The following is an 18,155-nucleotide window of genomic DNA, read 5'->3' on the forward strand; positions in this document are numbered from 1 at the left end:
AGGGATATGGGGATAGGGCGGGAAAGTGGAGTTGAGGTAGAAGATCAGCCATGATCTTATTGAATGGGGGAGCAGGCTCGAGGGGCCATATGACCTACACCTGCTCCTATAAGGCTAGGATAGGAAAAAGAAAAAAGTCAATCAGGAAAGATTTTTTGCCAGGTCTCACCCGCTCGCTACCCTGGCCGCCATCATGTCTGCCCGGCCCACCCGACACGCAAGAACATCTGCCCTCTCACATCTTTCGAATACCCACCCGTTGGTCCAGCCACTCACTACTCTGCCAACTTACAAAGCACATCCCTTGGCTTCACATCAGCTCAATCCGGTGTACATCTGCCGCACTTCTTTCATCTGGCCACCAGTGACATAACTCTCCCCACAACATTTCAGGGCCTTCCCATGCTTAGAGTAGATTTTGCCTTCCTGCCCCTAACACTGAGCACCATTGTGCTCCACCACCCCCCACATTGCAACTAGTTGAGCAGCATTCCCCCCCATATCCACTTAGCACAATTTTGACCTGTGTCATCTATCACCCATCCCCCCGCCCCCCCCAACCGAACCGAGTAGTAGTTCGACATCTGCTCCCCTCTCATTGAGCATTAGCATGGCCCTCCCCCATTAAGTAATGTATCTGGCATGTGCAACTGCGCAGCATTCGAGCCTTTGCCCCTCCCCTGACACTGAGCACCACAGTGGTGCTGGCTTCTCCCCTCCCCCCCAACTATGAGCACCATTTCTCCCCCACCTCCCCTTCACTCAGCAACATTTTGGGCCCTTTGCTTCCCCGCCAAACTGCAATGCAGCCTAGCTCCCAACGATTAGCATTTAGGTTTGTACCCCTCCCACCCCAAGCAATATTTAAAGCTCATTCTCCCTCCACCCCATCACTGCTGAGCAGTTTTTCAGTCCTCCAGCATGGGCACATTCACCCCCATCCCCCACCACAGAGCGTTGAAACGAGCATTAGGAAACTATTTCTTCCCTCACCACCACCCCCCCTCCACCTCACTAATCATCCAAACATCCCCCATCTCCTCCTCTTCCTCATCATCTTGTCCCCACTCCCCAATGCCCCATCTCCTCCCTTCTGCCGTTCCTCCTCTTCCCCTCTCCCCCATCTGTCTCCTCCACTCCCTCATCTGGGTCCAGTTGTTCCCCCTAGCCTCTAACCATGCTAAAGATGAATACTGTACTTGGTCTTGACTCCCCCAGCACAATGCCACAAGAGATCAACTAGGAGTTTTACACAGTAACTTAATCTTGGCCTGCAGCTAACATAACTAAATTGCACAAACATCACTTTCGTGGCTTACAGCATTCAATTAGATACTCAATTAAATTACTATCTTTGAATGGAGCTCCAGATATGTATACACACATTACTTTTTTTTAAAGGATATACTTGAACTCACTTGCCTTAGTATTTAAAGGGGCTGTACATGTTATTACCTTTTAAAATGAAAACATAATGATACTGTAATTGGAAATCAGGAAATGACAGACTTACTAAAGAGCTACTTTGTATCAGTCTTCACAGTAGAGGATGAGGATGAAGTATCAGAGTTACAAGGAAAGCTAAAAAATAAATCAAGGGGAGGAACTAACTAGATTCAATCCAAGTAAAAAAGAATGGTAATGGAGAATCTAATGAGATTAAAGACAGACAAATCTCCAGGGCCCAATGGTTTGCACCCCAGGGAAGTAAAAGAAGTAGATAAGGAAATTGTTGATGCATTAGTCATGATCTTCCTAAACTCTCTTGATTCAGGAATTGTCCCCTTGGATTGGAAAACTGACAGTCACTCCATTATTTAAGGAGTGATAAATTAGAAAATTATAGGTCTATTAGTCTAACATCAGTTGTGGGGAAGTTACTAGAATCTGTTATTTGGGACAGAGTGACTAAGCATTTGGCCAAATATAAGCTGATCAGAGCGAGCCAGTGTAGACTTGTAAAGGACAAGTCATGTCTAATGAATTTTTTGAGGAGGTAACTAACGTGGTAGATAAGAGAATGTCTATGGATGTTATTTATATGGACTTCCAAAAGCCATTCGACAAGGTTCCACGTAAGAGACTGTTAACAAAAATGAGAGTGCATGGAATTGGAGACAACCTACTGGCTTGGATAGGGAATTGGTTATGGGGTCGGATAATGGGTATGTATTCAAATTGACAGGATGTCCAGGGTGTCCACCAGGGATCTGTTCAGGGCCTCAGCATTTCACTGTTTATAAATGACTTGGATGAAGGAATAAAGAGCTGTATGTCCACGTTTGCTGCCACAGTAAATAGTATAGATGGGCGCAGAAAGTTGCAAAGGGACAAGTGAGTGGGCAAAACTGTGGCAGATGGAGTTCAACGTAGGTAAGTGTGAGGTCATCCACTTTGGACCTAAGAAAGATAAATCAGAGTATTTTCTAAATAGCGAGAAGCTAGGAACTGTGCGAGAGACTTATGAGCCCAAGTACAGAAATCACTAAAAGCTGGTGGACAGGTACAAAAAATAATTTAAAAGGCTAACGGAATGTTGGCCTTTACCTCGAAGGCTGGCATACAAACAGGTGGAAGTTACGTTACAGCTGAACTGAGCTCTGGTTATATCCCATCCGGAGTACTGGGCACCGCACCTCAGAAAGGACATACTGACCTTGGAGGAAGTGTAGAGCAGATTCACCAGAATGATACTGGGTCTAAAAGGGTTAAACTATGAGGACAGATGGCATCGATTTGACTTGTATTCTCTTGAATATGGAAGAGTAAGGGGTGATCTAATTGAGCGTTTAAGAGTGGTTAGGATCTGGAATGCACTGCCAGAGGAGGTGGTTGAGGCAGATTCAATCATGGCTTTCATAAAGGGAACTGGATAAGTACTTGAAAGGAAAAAATTAGCAGGGCTACAGAGAAAGGGCAGGGGAGTGGGGCGAGCTGGATTGCTCTTCTTGCACATAGCAGGCACAGACTAGATGGGCCGAATGGCCTCCTTCCGTGCTGTAACCTTTCTATGATTAAAGGGGTTGATGGGCAGATAGAGAGAAACTATGTCCTTTGTTGCGGAGTCCTGAACAAGTGGGCAAAACCTTAAAATTAGAGCTAGGCTGTTCAGGAGTGATATCAGGAAGCACTTCTTCACACAAAGGGTAGTGGAAATCTGGAACTCTCTCCCTCAAAAAGCTGTTGAGGATGGGGGTCAATTGAAAATTTCAAAACCGAGATTGATAGGTTTTTGTTAGGTAAGGGTATTAAGAGTTACGGAACCAAGGTGGGTAGATGGAGTTAAGGAACAGGATAGGTGACAAGATGAGATATGGGGAGGGGAAGAGAAAGTAAGAAAGAAAAACAAATAAGGGAACAGTTTGCGCATATTTCCTAGCTTGGAAGTTGAGAACTACAAAAATTAAAATTTTTGCTGTCACGGTTTGTTGATGAATTAATAGAATTGTTCAAAGTGATTTTTGAAAAAAAATTTCAACCAGCATTTTTTCCTCAGTAACCGAAATTTTGAATGCCCAAAAGGTTTTAAACAAAATAAACATTTTGCAATAATAGGATTTTTTTTGTGCTCTTAATATTGTTATTAAAGCTTTTATCTGATGGCATCAAACTCTCCCAAATGCTCAGGCTTGGGCTTGGATTTGACACTTTCATCACAGTGGTGACTCAAGGCAGGTCCAACAGTCACAACATGTGCAAAGTGCACAATTTTCCATCAGTAGCATTTAAACAAGCCAAATCATAGAATGTTTCTCTCAGTATCTACATAATCTATTTGCTTATTTTTCAAAATTAATGAAGAAAAGCTAAATATCAAATTTCAAAATCTTTATTCAGGTAAAATTTATTTGAGTTTTTTTGTAAGAGGGTGTGTGTGTATATACAAGAAAAAAATGACAGTCTGTATTAATTACACATCTGTTGTAACATTGGTATTGTAATTATAAATATTCCATATATTCAAAAAGATTATTAAGCAAGCACACACACTTCTAATTTGCACTCTTTGTACTGATCTCTCAGAAAGTTATAAAGTACTGCTGCCAGACCTGGGACATCCCTACCTGCATTCCCCCTCCCACCAAGTGATGCCATTCCTTTCACTGCTAACAGACACCAGGAAATCACCAGTGAAACAAAAGCCCATTTCCACACCACCCTCCCACCCCCAAGTTCTGCCAAACCCCAGGTTCTTTCTCTATTGTGATGCTGAATGGGACCCCCCCCCCACCACCACCACCTCATGCTGCTATATTCCATTACCCCCACTACATGACCAACACCCAGCCCTAACAAAGCCCAAAACTGCCTGACTTAATACTGTTAAATACTAGATAACTAATGTATTTCTATGTATTGTCAGTGTTAAAGCAGTCAAAGAATAAAAATTAAATACATACAGGATATATAAAAATAACAGCAATTTTTCCAGAATAAATGGCCAGTCATAGAATTTAATCTTAAAGCGCCAGTAAAAATCCCAGAATACCATTTAATAAAAGTGAAGCTTGACTTATTCGGTCATTGTAAATCAGCCGTCCTAACGTTATCTTCTACATTGCATAAACATGAACAGTGAATCCTCTGATTGTGAACATCTACTAGTATATGATGTGAACTTGTGCATAAGGACTACATCATCAAAATTAATGGACGACATAAACATGGAGGTTTAGCAAACAGCGAGGACTTTAAACGACTTCAGGAAGACGAGACCTGTTAGCAGAATGGGCAGACAGGTGATGTGGTGCAGAGAACTGATGTAATGCATTTTGGGAGGAAAATAAAATCAAGGAATGGGCCTACACACTCAATGGAATGATGCTGAAGGAAGAACAGAGGTGTCTAGGGCTGCAAACGCATAATTCCTTGAAAATGCAAGTGCAATGCAGGCAAATAAAGCCATAAAAAGGTCAATAGTATTTTGGGTTTATGAATATGGCCATAGGATACAATAGTTAAGAGGCGATAAATTTGTACACAGCAATGGTTAGGCCAGTTAAGAGAACTGTGCAATGTTTGGGGGCACCCCATTACAGAAAGGACATTAAAGCCATAGAGTGCACAGCATATGTTCATCAAGATGATAACAGGATGAGAAATTAGTTATGAGGAGAAACTCAAGATGCTGAAACTATTTCTACTAGAACAGAGAAGGTTAAGTGGAGATTTAATAGAGGTTTTTGTAGTTCTGAAAAATAAGGTGAATATGGAGAGACTATTTTGTCTGGTTGAGAAGATAGTGACAATGGATCATTAATTAAAATGGTCACTAAGAAAGTAATGAGTGAGATTATTAGAAATTCCTGTACACAAAGGGTTTTTACAGCACAGAATTCTTTGCCATGGGAAATAGTTGAGGCAGAGACGACTATATATTTTAACGGGAGAGTAGCAAAGCACTTGAAGCAGAGAAATGGGAAGACAGCAACGTATTGGGATTAGTTTTGGATTGGTCTAACAAAAGCCAGCACAGACACAATGAGCTGAATGGCTTCCTTCCGTGTTGTAAAATTTTATGCTGACTGACCTTGAGTGTAACATTTTCCATTTTTGTTTCATAAACATATATGAATACGATTGACGAAGAAATAACTTTGAAATTAGTTTTTAAGCCCTTAAAAAAAGAGCCTGCTTTCCGATATCAACAACGAACATTAAAACAGTGCTTCTAAAGACGTCACGTGGATATAGGGCACGATATGCAATCGATAGCTTGAAAGTCAGTCGAAAATTAATTCTGCCCCACAATTTTTTTCCCCCCCATCACTAGCTCCGGGATTAGTATAGTTTACAATTAAAGATTGTGCAATTTTTGCAATTCATTCTCCCTAATGTGTTTATGTGCAGTCAAGATAATTTTTTTTTAAACTTTGCCTGAAGTTACATTAAAATGGTCTAATAACTTTTAAGTTCCTCCTACAAGGGAGAGAAGACGTCTCTTTGACGCCACACGTTGTTACGTGACCCCCCCCCCCCCGCCGCAGGAGCAAGCGGTTCACAGATCTGCCATCTTAGTAAAGGAAGGGGAAGAGCTCGGACGTCCCACGAATCGTTCGTATATCACCGTCACTTTTTTTTTGGAGGGAGGGGGGAGGGGGGGTTGGAATTTGTGGGGTTTTTTAATTTAAAAAAAAATCCAAAAATCAATCAATAAAATGCCAACCAGTTGCGCGGCCTATGGATGTACAGCGGTGTACAGGAAAAACACCAACACCAGTTTCCACAGGTATGTGAGAGTTACCCCCTTGGGTTACTTTGGGGGGGTGGAGGGAGCTGAGCAATTATAAGCAGAGCTGCTGTTGCGAGCGGGCCTGCAACCTCGAGTAGAAGAAGCAGCCGTTCCCATGACTCCCGCTGGTGCGGCCTGATTTCTTCCCTCCCCTCATTTTGAGTTTTAAAAATAATATTGGTGAAATTGGCGCCAAACCCTCTCCTCAATCATGCGACGCCTACCTGCGGCCAGGGGTTGAAGTATGCGGCCTCCAGCCTGCCGTTTTTTTTCTGTCGTGACCCCGAATGCGGCATATTTTTTTTTTCTTCTTCTCTTCTCTTCTCTTCCTTCCTTCCCTCCCTCCCGCCTGCGGAGTGGGAGGGCAAAGCCGGAAGTGCGGACCCCGGCGCGTGTCCACTTTCACGGCGGGACCGGATCACTTCCGGTACGCGCTGGGGTTTTTTTTACCGGCGGGGGGGGGGAAGGAAGAAACGGCGCGAACTGTCCTTGTCCCGTCACGCGGGCGGTTGGCAGTTGGCGGGGTGAGAGCCTCACGTCGCAACGCAGATGCCGGTGCCTGGCGCCTGGCGCCTGGCGCCGGCTTTAGGAAAATGCTGCACCTGAGAATGTGACCTTAAACCTGCAGCAGTAGCAGTAGCAGCAGCAGGCAACAACCTGCATTTACATCGCGCCTTTAAAGTAGAGAGAGAGAGAGAAAAAAAACAAACATCCCCAAGGAACTTCCCAGAAGTTTAATTCGGCCGAAATCTACTCTCCAGCCGAAGAAGGGGGAGGAGTGACTAAAAAGCTCGGTCATGATGTGGAGATGCCGGTGATGGACTGGGGTTGACAATTGTAAACAATTTTACAACACCAAGTTATAGTCCAGCAATTTTATTTTAAATTCACAAGCTTTCGGAGGCTTCCTCCTTCGTCAGGTGAAGGGTCAAAGAGGTAGATTTTTAAGGAGGAGGAGGAGGAGGAGGGGTTTAGGGAGGGATTTTCCAGAGCTTCGGGGTCTGGACGGCTGAAAGTACTGAGTGGGAAAGATAGAAAGGAAATCCCGTAGACTTCATAGCACAGAAACAGGCCGTTCGGCCCAACTGGTCTGTGCTGGTGTTTATGCTCCACAGGAGCCTCCAACCACCCTACTTCATCTAACTCTTACCAGCATATCCTATTCTTTTCTCGCTGGTACTAGCTTCCCATTAAAGGCATCTATGCTATTCGCCTCAACCACTCCCTGTGGTAGCAAATTCCACATTCTAACTACTCACTGGGTAAAGATGTTTCTCCTGAATTCCTTATTGAATTTATCAGTGACATCTTATATGTATGACCCCTAGTTTTGGACTCGTCCACAAGTGGAAACCTCTCTATCAAACATCTACCCTATCAAACCCCTTCATAATTTTAAAGACCTCTTTTAGGTCACTCCTCCGCCTTTTTGCTAGAGAAAAGATCCCCAGCCTCTTCGGTCTTTCCTGGTCGTTATAGCCTCTCAGTCCTGTATCATCCTTGTAAATCTTTTTTGCACCTTCTCCAAGAAAGAACTTGCATTTATATAGCGCCTTTTGCAACCTCAGGACATCCCAAAGAGCTTTACAGCCAATGAAGTACTTTTTTAAGTGTATTTGCTATTGTAATATAGGAAATGTAATGTAAGGAAGGAATGCACAAGAGCTCAGAATTGGATGAACGCGGAGTTCTCGGAGGATTATAGGGCTGGAGGAAGTTATTCCGAGAGGCAAGGCCATGAAAGGATTTCAAAACAAGGATGATAATTTAAGGAGTTGGGGATAGGGAGCCAATGTAGGCCTTTAAGGACAGGGCTGATGAGTGAGCGGGACTGAGTGTGGGATGGGATATGGGCAGCAAAGTTTTGGATGAACTGAACTTTACGGAGGGTGGAAGATGGGAGAGTGGCCAGGAGAGCATTGGAATAGTCGAGTCTGGAGATGACTAAAGCATAGATCAGGGTTTCGGCAGCAGATAGGCTGAAGTAGTGAGAGATGGGTGATGCTACAGAGGTGGAAGTAGGCAGTCTTTGTGATGGAAAGGATATAGGGTCAGAAGCTCATCTTGGAGTCAAATAGGATTAGCGTTTCCACAGTTGTATCCAATTAATTGCACAAAATAGCTTCTTGAGCTAAAAAAGCAACTATTTTGTAGGCAAAGAATTTGTTGCTGCCAGCCAGGACTTGTAATGGGTGCGGTTCCACTCGCAAAGCAATAATGGCTATTATTTCTGGCTGAGTTATGCCCCATGAATGTGCACAGTTGACAAGAATATAAATATGGGCGGAGATCACTTACAATGAATCTCTCCACCAACTTGCCACACCACAGCCATCTCCCCTACTATCTCCTTCTTTGGCTCAGTGTCCATTTATTTCTGAATACTCCGCTGCGAAGCGCCTTGGGGTGTTTTTCTATGTTAAAGGCGCTATATAAATGCAAGTTATTGTGTCAGTGAATATTAGCAATTCAACCATGTAGGTAACACAGCCGTACCTGATTCTATCCACACTTCTAAAGTACTTCATTGTGAACAGTTCTGGTCTCCATATTTTAAAAAGGATATAGAGGCACTGGAGAAGGTGTAAAAAAGATTTACTTTTTTATTGTTCACAGTACTCCAAGTGGGGTCTAGCCAAGGTTCTATACAAGTTTAACATAATTTCTCTGCTTTTAAATTCTATCCTTCTAGAAATGAATCCCAGTGCTTGGTTTGCTTTTTTTAATGGCCTTATTAACCTGCATCACTAGTTTTAGTGATTTGTGTACCTGTACCCCCAGATCCCTCTGCTACTCTACCCCATTTAGATCCTTATTAACCTTATTATCCAAGGAGTATGTGGCCCCCTTATTCTTTCTACCAAAATGTATCACCTCACACTTATCTACATTGAAATTCATTTGCCAATTACATGCCCATTCTGCAAGATAATTAATGTCTTCCTGTATTTTGTCGGATGTACTCCTCAGTATTAACTATACCCCCCAATTTGGTGTTGTCCGCAAATTTTGAAATTGTACTTCTGATTCCCGATTCCAAATTGTTTATGTAAATGATGAACTACAGTGGTTCATCATTTAGCATACAGCACCAATCCTTGTGGAACACCACGTCCCACCTTTTGCCAGTCTCAGTAACTACCTTTAACCCCTACTCTCTTTTCTGTTTTGTAGCCAACTTGCTATCCATTCTGCTACTTGTCCCCTGATTCCACATGCTCTGACTTTAGTCCTGAGTCTACTTAACAAAGACCTTTTGAAAATCCAAATAGATTAAATCTACTGCATTACCCTCGTCTACACTTTGTTATTTCTTCAAATAATTCAATAAGGTTGGTCAAGCATGACCTTCCCGTTTGAAATCTGTGCTGACTATTCTTTATTTTTGGTTTCTAGATGTTTTTCTATTACATCTTTGAGTAAGGATGTTAAGCTAATTGGTCTTTAATTCCCTGGACTTGTTCTATCTCCCTTTTTAAATATTGGAATCACATTAGCTGTCCGCCAGTCCTCTGGAACCATTCACTTTTCTAATGAATTTTTATAAATATGTAATGGTGCCTCTGCTATCTCTTCCGTAAAATGCGCAGATGCAATCCATCCGGACCAGGGGTTTTAGCCTCTCTTAGTTTGATTAGTTCATCAATTATCTCCCCCCTTTCTATCTTAAATGTCTTTATATCTTTTTTGATCACTTCTTCTAATGTCAGGCCCACCATGTTAATCTCCATGGTAAATAATGAGGCAAAGTAATTATTTAATATTTCTGCCATTTTGCTGTCATTACCTGTGAGTTTATCATGTGTATCCCTTAGTGGCCCTATCCCTATCCTGATTTTTCTTTGTTATTTATGGGTCTGTAGGATACTTTACTATTTCTTTTTATATTCCTTGGTAATTTAATTTCGTAGTTTCTCTTTGCTTTCTAATTGTTTTTTTGGCTTCTTTCCTAACCTTTTCGCATTCCCTTTTGTCATCCTCTCCTTTTTTGACACTGTACTTAGTGTATGCCTTTTTCTTTAGTTTTGATTTTGCCCTTGTTTCTTTATTCATCCATGGTGTGTTTAGATAGTTTGCTAGTTTGTTCCTGCTTTTTATTGGGATATATTTCTCCTGGATTCCATTAATCACTGTTTTAAATATTTCCCACTGCTGCCCTATTTCTTTGTTTTTCAGTAAATTTTTCCAGTTTATTTTCACTACTTCCATTCTCATCCCCTTAAAATCAGCTTTTTTCCAATTTATTACATTGGTCTTTGTCTTACTTATGTCCTTCTCAATCTTTATCTTAAACCTTATTATGTTGTGATCGATATTGCCTAGATGTTCCCTACCATTACTTCTCTTATCTGTACTGGTTCATTGAAATTACTAGTTCCAGCAGTGCTTCCTCTCTTGGGCGTTTTACATTCTGGGTAAGAAAGGAGTCCTGCACACATTGTAAAAACTCCATTCCCTGTACCCTTTTACCTACGTGCCATTTATTTCGGGGTAATTAAAATCTCCCATGATTATTATTCTACTTCCTTTACTCATTTCACATATTTGCTTTACCAAAATGTCCACTTTGCAAAGTGGGCATTGGTGCAGTGCCACCTGATGGCAATCGTAAGGTATTGCACCGAGAGTTCAGATAAGCAACTCAACATTAGTTTGATTAACGGTCACATAATGTTACATGAATGCCACCTAAGTTAATAACTCCCAGGAAGAGACGTTCACAGCACCACCCATCGGTGAAATACTATTAGACTGTTGCAACCACTTGTTTTTAGTATATAATAGATATAGATAACTAAACATACATATAGTAATCTATGTAATGAATCCTCCCTTTTTAAAGTCCAGGATGCACAGGAAAATAGTAGGGAAGAGACTCTACTTCCAAAATCCTATCCAGCCCTCTGCTCAGCCCTAAAGGTCTAGACTCAACTATTCCAATGCCCTCCTGGCTGACCTCCCACCTTGCACCCTCCATAAACTTGAACTCATCCAAAACTCTGCTGCCTGTATCCTAACTCACAGTGAAGTCCCGTTCACCCATCACCCTGTGCTCGCTGACCTACATTGGCTTCCGGTCCCCCAAAGTCTCAGTTTTAACATTGTCATCCTTGTTTTCAAATCCCTCCATGGCCTTGCCCTCTCTATCTCTGTAACCTCCTTCGGCCCTACAACCCTCCAAGATCTCTGTGCTCCTCCAATTCTGGCCTCTTGCACATCCCCCATTTTCATCGGTCCACCATTGGTTGCTATGCCTTCAGTTGCCTCCCTAAACCTCATTGCCTCTCTGTCTCTCTCCTCCTTTATGACGCTCCTTAAAACCTACCTCTTTGACCGAGCTTTTGGTCACCTGTCCTAATATCTCCATATGTGGCTCAGTGTCAAATTTTGTTTGATTATCACTCCTGTGAAGCGCCTTGGGACGCTTTACTATGTTAACCGCACTATATAAATGCAAGGTGTTGTTGTTGCTACTCTGAAAACACTGTTTTGTCTCACAGCACTAGCAAGTGTAGGGGATCAAGTAAGCAGTCTTTTGTACAATTGGCCTATTTATCTGTTTAATTGAAAGTCTTGCATCTGCTGCATGGCCGTTATGCCCTACTTTTCTACGGCAGCACATTAAGAAGTGTCACAACTCCAAAACATTATGCTCCGTAGGGCAACAAAGTCATGACTGGTAACTTAATAGGTAACTGGTTATTGAGCCAATCAAATGTTCAATTGATGCTTTTTGATTTGTTCAGATTTAGTCAATGAGAAACAAGTAATTAGCAGAAAAACACATAATCAAATCCCTCAAGTTTCTTTTCAAAGTTACTATTCACAAGCAGCAAGTACCAAACCAACCAATCAAAGCATTCAAATTTCTTTACTGTTTTAGGCTACCAGTTTCCTTCTTCACTCAAGTTGGTGTACAGAAAGAAACATATACACACAAAATATTATAAAGTTCTGAGGCAAAAAGATCATTAAACTTACCCATAAAATTGATTATTTAATGTTAGAAATGCCTGCAAGAAGTTTCTCCTTTCACAGAGACCTGCCCTTACATAGAGTTACATAAGAGTCTACAGCTCAGAAACAGGCCATTCAGCCCAACTGGTTTATGCTCCACTCGAGCCTCCTCCCATCCCTCTTCATCTAACCTTTTCAGCATAACCTTCTATTCCTTTCTCCCTCATGTGCTTTTCTAGCTTCCCCTTAAATGCATCTATGCTATTCGCCTCAACCACTCCTTGTGGTAGCGCATTCTACATTCTCTTTGGGTAAAGACGTTTCTCCTGAATTCTCTATTGGATTTATTAGTGACTATCTTATATTTATGACCTCTCGTTTTGCATTCCCCCACAAATGGAAACCTTTTCTCTTCGTCTACCCTATCAAACCCTTTCGTAATCTTAAAGACCTCTATCAGGTCATCTCTCAGGCCTCTCTTTTCTAAAGAAAAGAGCCCCAGCCCATTCAGCCTTTCCTGATAAGTATATCCTCTCAGTCCTTCTGATTGGAGCCTGGTTCTTGCATTGGAAATTTTACCTGGGCCACTTTACTGATGCTATGGATAAATTGTATGTGTGAGTGAGATACATTGCTGGAGTTGGAGTTTTCACCTTGCTTCTATAGAACTACAATACCCAAATTGCACCACTCCAGAATGCATCAGATGACAACCAGGTAGAAAAGTACTGAGGATTTCCAGCTCCTGTGGAGAAATTCTGAATGTGTGATAGAGATGTAGTATGGGAGTCATTGTTTTTATCTTGCTCCTGTGCGACAGCCAGACAGAAAATATAAATAACTGCATGTGTGGTGGAGGGGGGAGGGAATGTTAAAAGTGAAAATGAAAGTGAATTTTTAAAAATGTTTTATGCAATTTGATCTACAACAACTTGCATTTATATAGCGCCTTTAATGTAGTAAAACCTCCCAAGGTGCTTCACTGTAGTGTTATAAGACAAAATTTGACACCGAGCCATATATAGAAATATTAGGACAGGTGACCAAAAGCTCGGTCAAAGAGGTAGATTTTAAGGAGCGATTTAAAGGAGGAGAGAGAGGCGGAGAGGTTTGGAGAGGGAATTCCAGCGCTTAGGGACTAGGTAGCTGAAGGCATCGCACCAATGGTGGAGCAGAGGAAATCCGGGCTGTGCAAGAGACCAGCATTGGAGGAGCACAGAGATCTTAAAGGGTTGTTTTTTTTAATTCATTTATGGGATGTGGGCGTCGCTGGCAAGGCCAGCATTTATTGCCCATCCCTAATTGCCCTTGAGACGGTGGTGGTGAGCCTCCTTGAACCGCTGCAGTCCGTGTGGTGAAGGTTCTCCCACAGTGCTGTTAGGAAGGGAGTTCCAGGATTTTGACCCAGCGACGATGAAGGAACGGCGCTGTATTTCCAAGTCGGGATGGTGCGTGACTTGGAGGGGAACATGCAGGTGGTGTTGTTCCCATGTGCCTGTGGTTGTAGGGCTGGAGAAGGCTCCAGAGATAGGGAGGGGTGAGGCCATGGAGGGATTTGAACACAAGGATGAGAATTTTAAAATCGAGGACTGATTGTAGATGTATTCCTGTCCTCTGCCATTAGATACTGTTGGTTTTGTGATCTACATTGATACAAGCTCTTTGAAATGTAGCCCAATTGGAAAAAATGTGTATTACATGATAATCAGGACCCATTCAACTAGATATGGATTGCTTTCTGGGGTTTTGTGAGCAGACCAGGCCTTAGTTATTAAAGTGAGGTCCATTACTCAAATCACCTTATTGACCCGAATCCTATTCATTGCATTTTCTAGCTCAGAATGAGCCATATGAGCTGTCTGAAGCGCCTTAGGAGTTAACACCCACCAACCCTTTGCAATGAATGTGAGTACCCTGGCCTTATTGAGGCTACTCACAATCATTACAAAAGGCTGGTGGGGGGAGCAGGACCTTACCTTATGCTTGGTAGTAAGCCAGAATCTTTCCCTCTGTCTTTTCATCTTTTACTCTGATTGGATGACCTTTTGCTTCAGGTGTTGGGTGGGGGAGGTAATTCCTATCCATTTTGTCAAATGCTTTGTTCTCCTTCGCATAGGTTACACCTCCCACTCATACCTCACAAAAATCTCACAAATACTGCTGAACAGTGCTACAATATTCCATTACTGAATGGATACAAGTTATCCATAACAACAACTTGCATTTATATAGTGCCTTTAATGTAGTAAAATGTCCCAAGGCGCTTCACAGGAGTGAGATTAGAAAACATTTCTACACACAAAGGGTGGTAGAAGTTTGGAACTCACTTCCGCAAACAGCAATTGTTGCCAGCTCAATTGCTAAATTTAAATCTGAGATAGATAGCTTTTTGGCAACCAAAGGTATTAAGGGATATGGGCCAAAGGCAGGTATATGGAGCTAGATCACAGATCAGCCATGATCTTATCAAATGGCGGAGCAGGCACGAGGGGCTGAATGGCCTACTCCTGTTCCTAGGTTCCTGTGTTGTCAGACACAAGGAGATATTAGGACAGGTGAGCAAAAGCTTGGTCAAAGAGGTAGGTTTTAAGGAGCGTCTTAAAGGAGGAGAGAGAGTTGGAGAGGCAGAGAGCGAATTCCAAAGCTTAGAGCCTAGACAGTTGAAGGCATGGCCGCCGATGGTGGAGCGAAGAAAATCGAGGATGCGCAAGAGGCCAGAATTGGAGCAGTGCAGAGATCTCGGAGAGTTGTAGGGCTGGAGGAGGTTAAAGAGATAGGGAGGGGCGAGGCCATGGAGGGATTTGAAAACCAGGATGAGAATTTTAAAATCGATGCATTGCCAGACCCCTGGGAGCCAATGTAGGTGAGCTAGAACAATTAAGTATATATTAATCTACAAAGACTGCCTCATCAATGCTGTGGATTATTTAGTTCCATTATTTGTATATTAATTGACATTTACAATTATACTTTTAGACTATGACTGTAAATTCACAGATCTGCAGACCAGAGAAAGATGACCTGTTTTCTATATGTTTTTGATTTTAAGGTTTCCCTCTAACCCTGGGAGACGGACGGAATGGATACGGCTTGTTAGGCGTGTAAACTTTGAGCCAAGCAAGCACACCTTCCTTTGTTCTAAACATTTTGAACAAACTTGTTTTGACCGGACAGGACAAACGAGGCGCCTACGAGAGGATGCTGTCCCTACGATATTCGACTTTCCACCACATATTCTAAAAGTAAGGCAGGATCTCACTAATGCTATGGTATAAAAATCTTGAGGTAATTGTTCCAAGAAATATTAGGTTTCTGTTCATTAAAAATTGAGATCATTCTCTTTTTTTCAGGTAAGTGCCCACCTCTGTGGGCATGATTTTGTTTTACAGCAAGAGTTATTTGCATCCTATTCATTTTTTTTACAAATTTCCCTAATCTTTTTGGTGTGTGGAAACTGTGAACAGGGAGAATAGGGAACAATGAACAATGAACAAGGCAGGAAAACGAAGTAAGAGATTGCTGAGAATGCAAGGAGAGAGAGACAATAGGGAGTCAGTGAGAGACTGACCAAATTTTAATTGGGTAGCTTGACCAGTGGTTAAATTTTTTCATTCAGCGGAAGCCTGACGACCATTCCACAGGCTGCCATGGGACAGTTGTGGTAAGTTTGCCTCTCTCCCACCTGCTTCAATTCTCTCTCTCGACCCCAACCCCAACTCTCCCTTCCCCTCTCCTCCATCACTCTATCCTCTCCTCTCTGTCTCTACCCTTCCCTCTCTCTATTCTCTTCTCCATTGTGTTCTCCCTCCTCTCCTCCATCTCTCTCTACCCTCCATGTCTGTGCTGTCCTCCATCTCTCTTGCTCCCTCCCTCCTCCATCTCTCTTGCTCCCTCCCTCCTCCATCTCTCTTGCTCCCTCCCTCCTCCATCTCTCTTGCTCCCTCCCTCCTCCATCTCTCTTGCTCCCTCCCTCCTCCATCTCTCTAGCTCCCTACCTCCTCCATCTCTCTTGCTCCCTCCCTCCTCCATCTCTCTCTCTCTCCTCCATCTCTCTCTCTCTCCATCTCTCTCTCTCTCCATCTCTCTCTCTCTCCTCCATCTCTCTCTCTCTCCTCCATCTCTCTCTCTCATCCCTCCATCTCTCTCTCTCCTCCATCTCTCTCTCTCTCTCCTCCATCTCTCTCTCTCTCTCCTCCATCTCTCTCTGCTCCATCTCTCTCTCTCTCTCCTCCATCTATCTCTCTCTCTCTCTCTCTCCTCCATCTATCTCTCTCTCTCTCTCTCCTCCATCTATCTCTCTCTCTCTCTCTCCTCCATCTCTCTCTCTCTCTCCTCCATCTATCTCTCTCTCTCTCCTCCATCCATCTCTCTCTCTCTCCTCCATCTATCTCTCTCTCTCTCCTCCATCTATCTCTCTCTCTCTCCTCCATCTATCTCTCTCTCTCTCTCTACTCCATCTATCTCGCTCTCTCTCTCTCCTCCATCCCTCTCTCTCTCTCTCCTCCATCCATCTCTTTCTCTCTCTCTCTCCTCCATCTATATCTCTCTCTCTCGCTCTCTCTCCTCCATCCATCTCTCTCTCTCCTCCATCCATCTCTCTCTCTCTCTCCTCCATCCATCTCTCTCTCTCCTCCATCCATCTCTCTCTCTCTCTCCTCCATCCATCTCTCTCTCTCTCTCCTCCATCCATCTCTCTCTCTCTCTCCTCCATCCATCTCTCTCCTCCATCCATCTCTCTCTCTCTCTCTCCTCCATCCATCTCTCTCTCTCTCTCTCTCTCCTCCATCCACCTCTCTCTCTCTCTCTCCTCCATCCACCTCTCTCTCTCTCTCCTCCATCCATCTCTCTCTCTCCTCCATCCATCTCTCCCTCTCTCTCTCCCCTCCATCCATCTCTCTCGCTCTCTCTCTCTCTCCTCCATCCATCTCTCTCTCTCCTCCATCCATCTCTCTCTCTCTCTCTCCCCTCCATCCATCTCTCTCGCTCTCTCTCTCTCCTCCATCCATCTCTCTCTCTCTCTCTCTCTCTCTCCTCCATCCATCTCTCTCTCTCCTCCATCCATCTCTCTCTCTCCTCCATCCATCTCTCTCTCTCTGTCTCTCCTCCTCCATCCATCTCTCTGTCTCTCCTCCATCTCTCTCTCTCTCTCTCTCTCTCTCCTCCATCTCTCTCTCTCCCCTCCATCTCTCTCTCTCTCCCCTCCATCTCTCTCTCTCCTCCATCTCTCTCTCTCTCTCCTCCATCTCTCTCTCTCTCTCTCCTCCATCTCTCTCTCTCTCTCTCTCCTCCATCTCTCTCTCTCTCTCCTCCATCTCTCTCTCTCTCCTCCATCTCTCTCTCTCTCCTCCATCTCTCTCTCTCTCTCCTCCATCTCTCTCTCTCTCTCCTCCATCTCTCTCTCTCTCTCCTCCATCTCTCTCTCTCTCTCCTCCATCTCTCTCTCTCTCTCCTCCATCTCTCTCTCTCTCTCCTCCATCTCTCTCTCTCTCTCCTCCATCTCTCTCTCTCTCTCCTCCATCTCTCTCTCTCTCTCCTCCATCTCTCTCTCTCTCTCCTCCATCTCTCTCTCTCTCTCCTCCATCTCTCTCTCTCTCCTCCATCTCTCTCTCTCTCCTCCATCTCTCTCTCTCTCCTCCATCTCTCTCTCTCTCCTCCATCTCTCTCTCCTCCATCTCTCTCTCTCTCTCTCTCCTCCATCCATCTCTCTCTCTCTCTCCTCCATCCCTCTCTCTCTCTCTCTCTCTCCTCCATCTATATCGATCTCTCTCTCTCTCTCCTCCATCTATATCTATCTCTCTCTCTCTCTCTCTCTCTCTCTCTCTCCTCCATCCATCTCTCTCTCTCTCTCTCTCTCCTCCAACCATCTCTCTCTCTCCTCCATCCATCTCTCTCTCTCTCTCCTCCATTCACCTCTTTCTCTCTCTCTCTCTCCTCCATCTATATATCTCTCTCTCTCTCTCCCTCA

General features: G+C 43.6%; 2 protein-coding genes across 2 annotated transcripts in view; one reads left to right on the plus strand and one right to left on the minus strand.

Annotated features, from left to right (window-relative positions):
* The window catches only part of galnt11 (UDP-N-acetyl-alpha-D-galactosamine:polypeptide N-acetylgalactosaminyltransferase 11 (GalNAc-T11)), a 157,155-nt gene extending 150,483 nt beyond the window's left edge, over positions 1–6,672 (minus strand). The window contains exon 1 of the mRNA XM_068008456.1: positions 6,457–6,672. The gene's annotated coding sequence lies outside the window, so the exon portion shown is untranslated. The remainder of the gene's footprint in view (positions 1–6,456) is intronic.
* The window catches only part of LOC137345059 (THAP domain-containing protein 2-like), a 21,715-nt gene continuing 9,709 nt past the window's right edge, over positions 6,150–18,155 (plus strand). The window contains exons 1-2 of the mRNA XM_068008486.1: positions 6,150–6,229; positions 15,240–15,432. Of these exons, the coding sequence (XP_067864587.1) occupies positions 6,159–6,229; positions 15,240–15,432 (264 nt within the window). The 5' untranslated portion in view covers positions 6,150–6,158. The remainder of the gene's footprint in view (positions 6,230–15,239; positions 15,433–18,155) is intronic.

Source organism: Heptranchias perlo, chromosome 2, assembly GCF_035084215.1.
Source record: "Heptranchias perlo isolate sHepPer1 chromosome 2, sHepPer1.hap1, whole genome shotgun sequence".
Taxonomy (NCBI): domain Eukaryota; kingdom Metazoa; phylum Chordata; class Chondrichthyes; order Hexanchiformes; family Hexanchidae; genus Heptranchias; species Heptranchias perlo.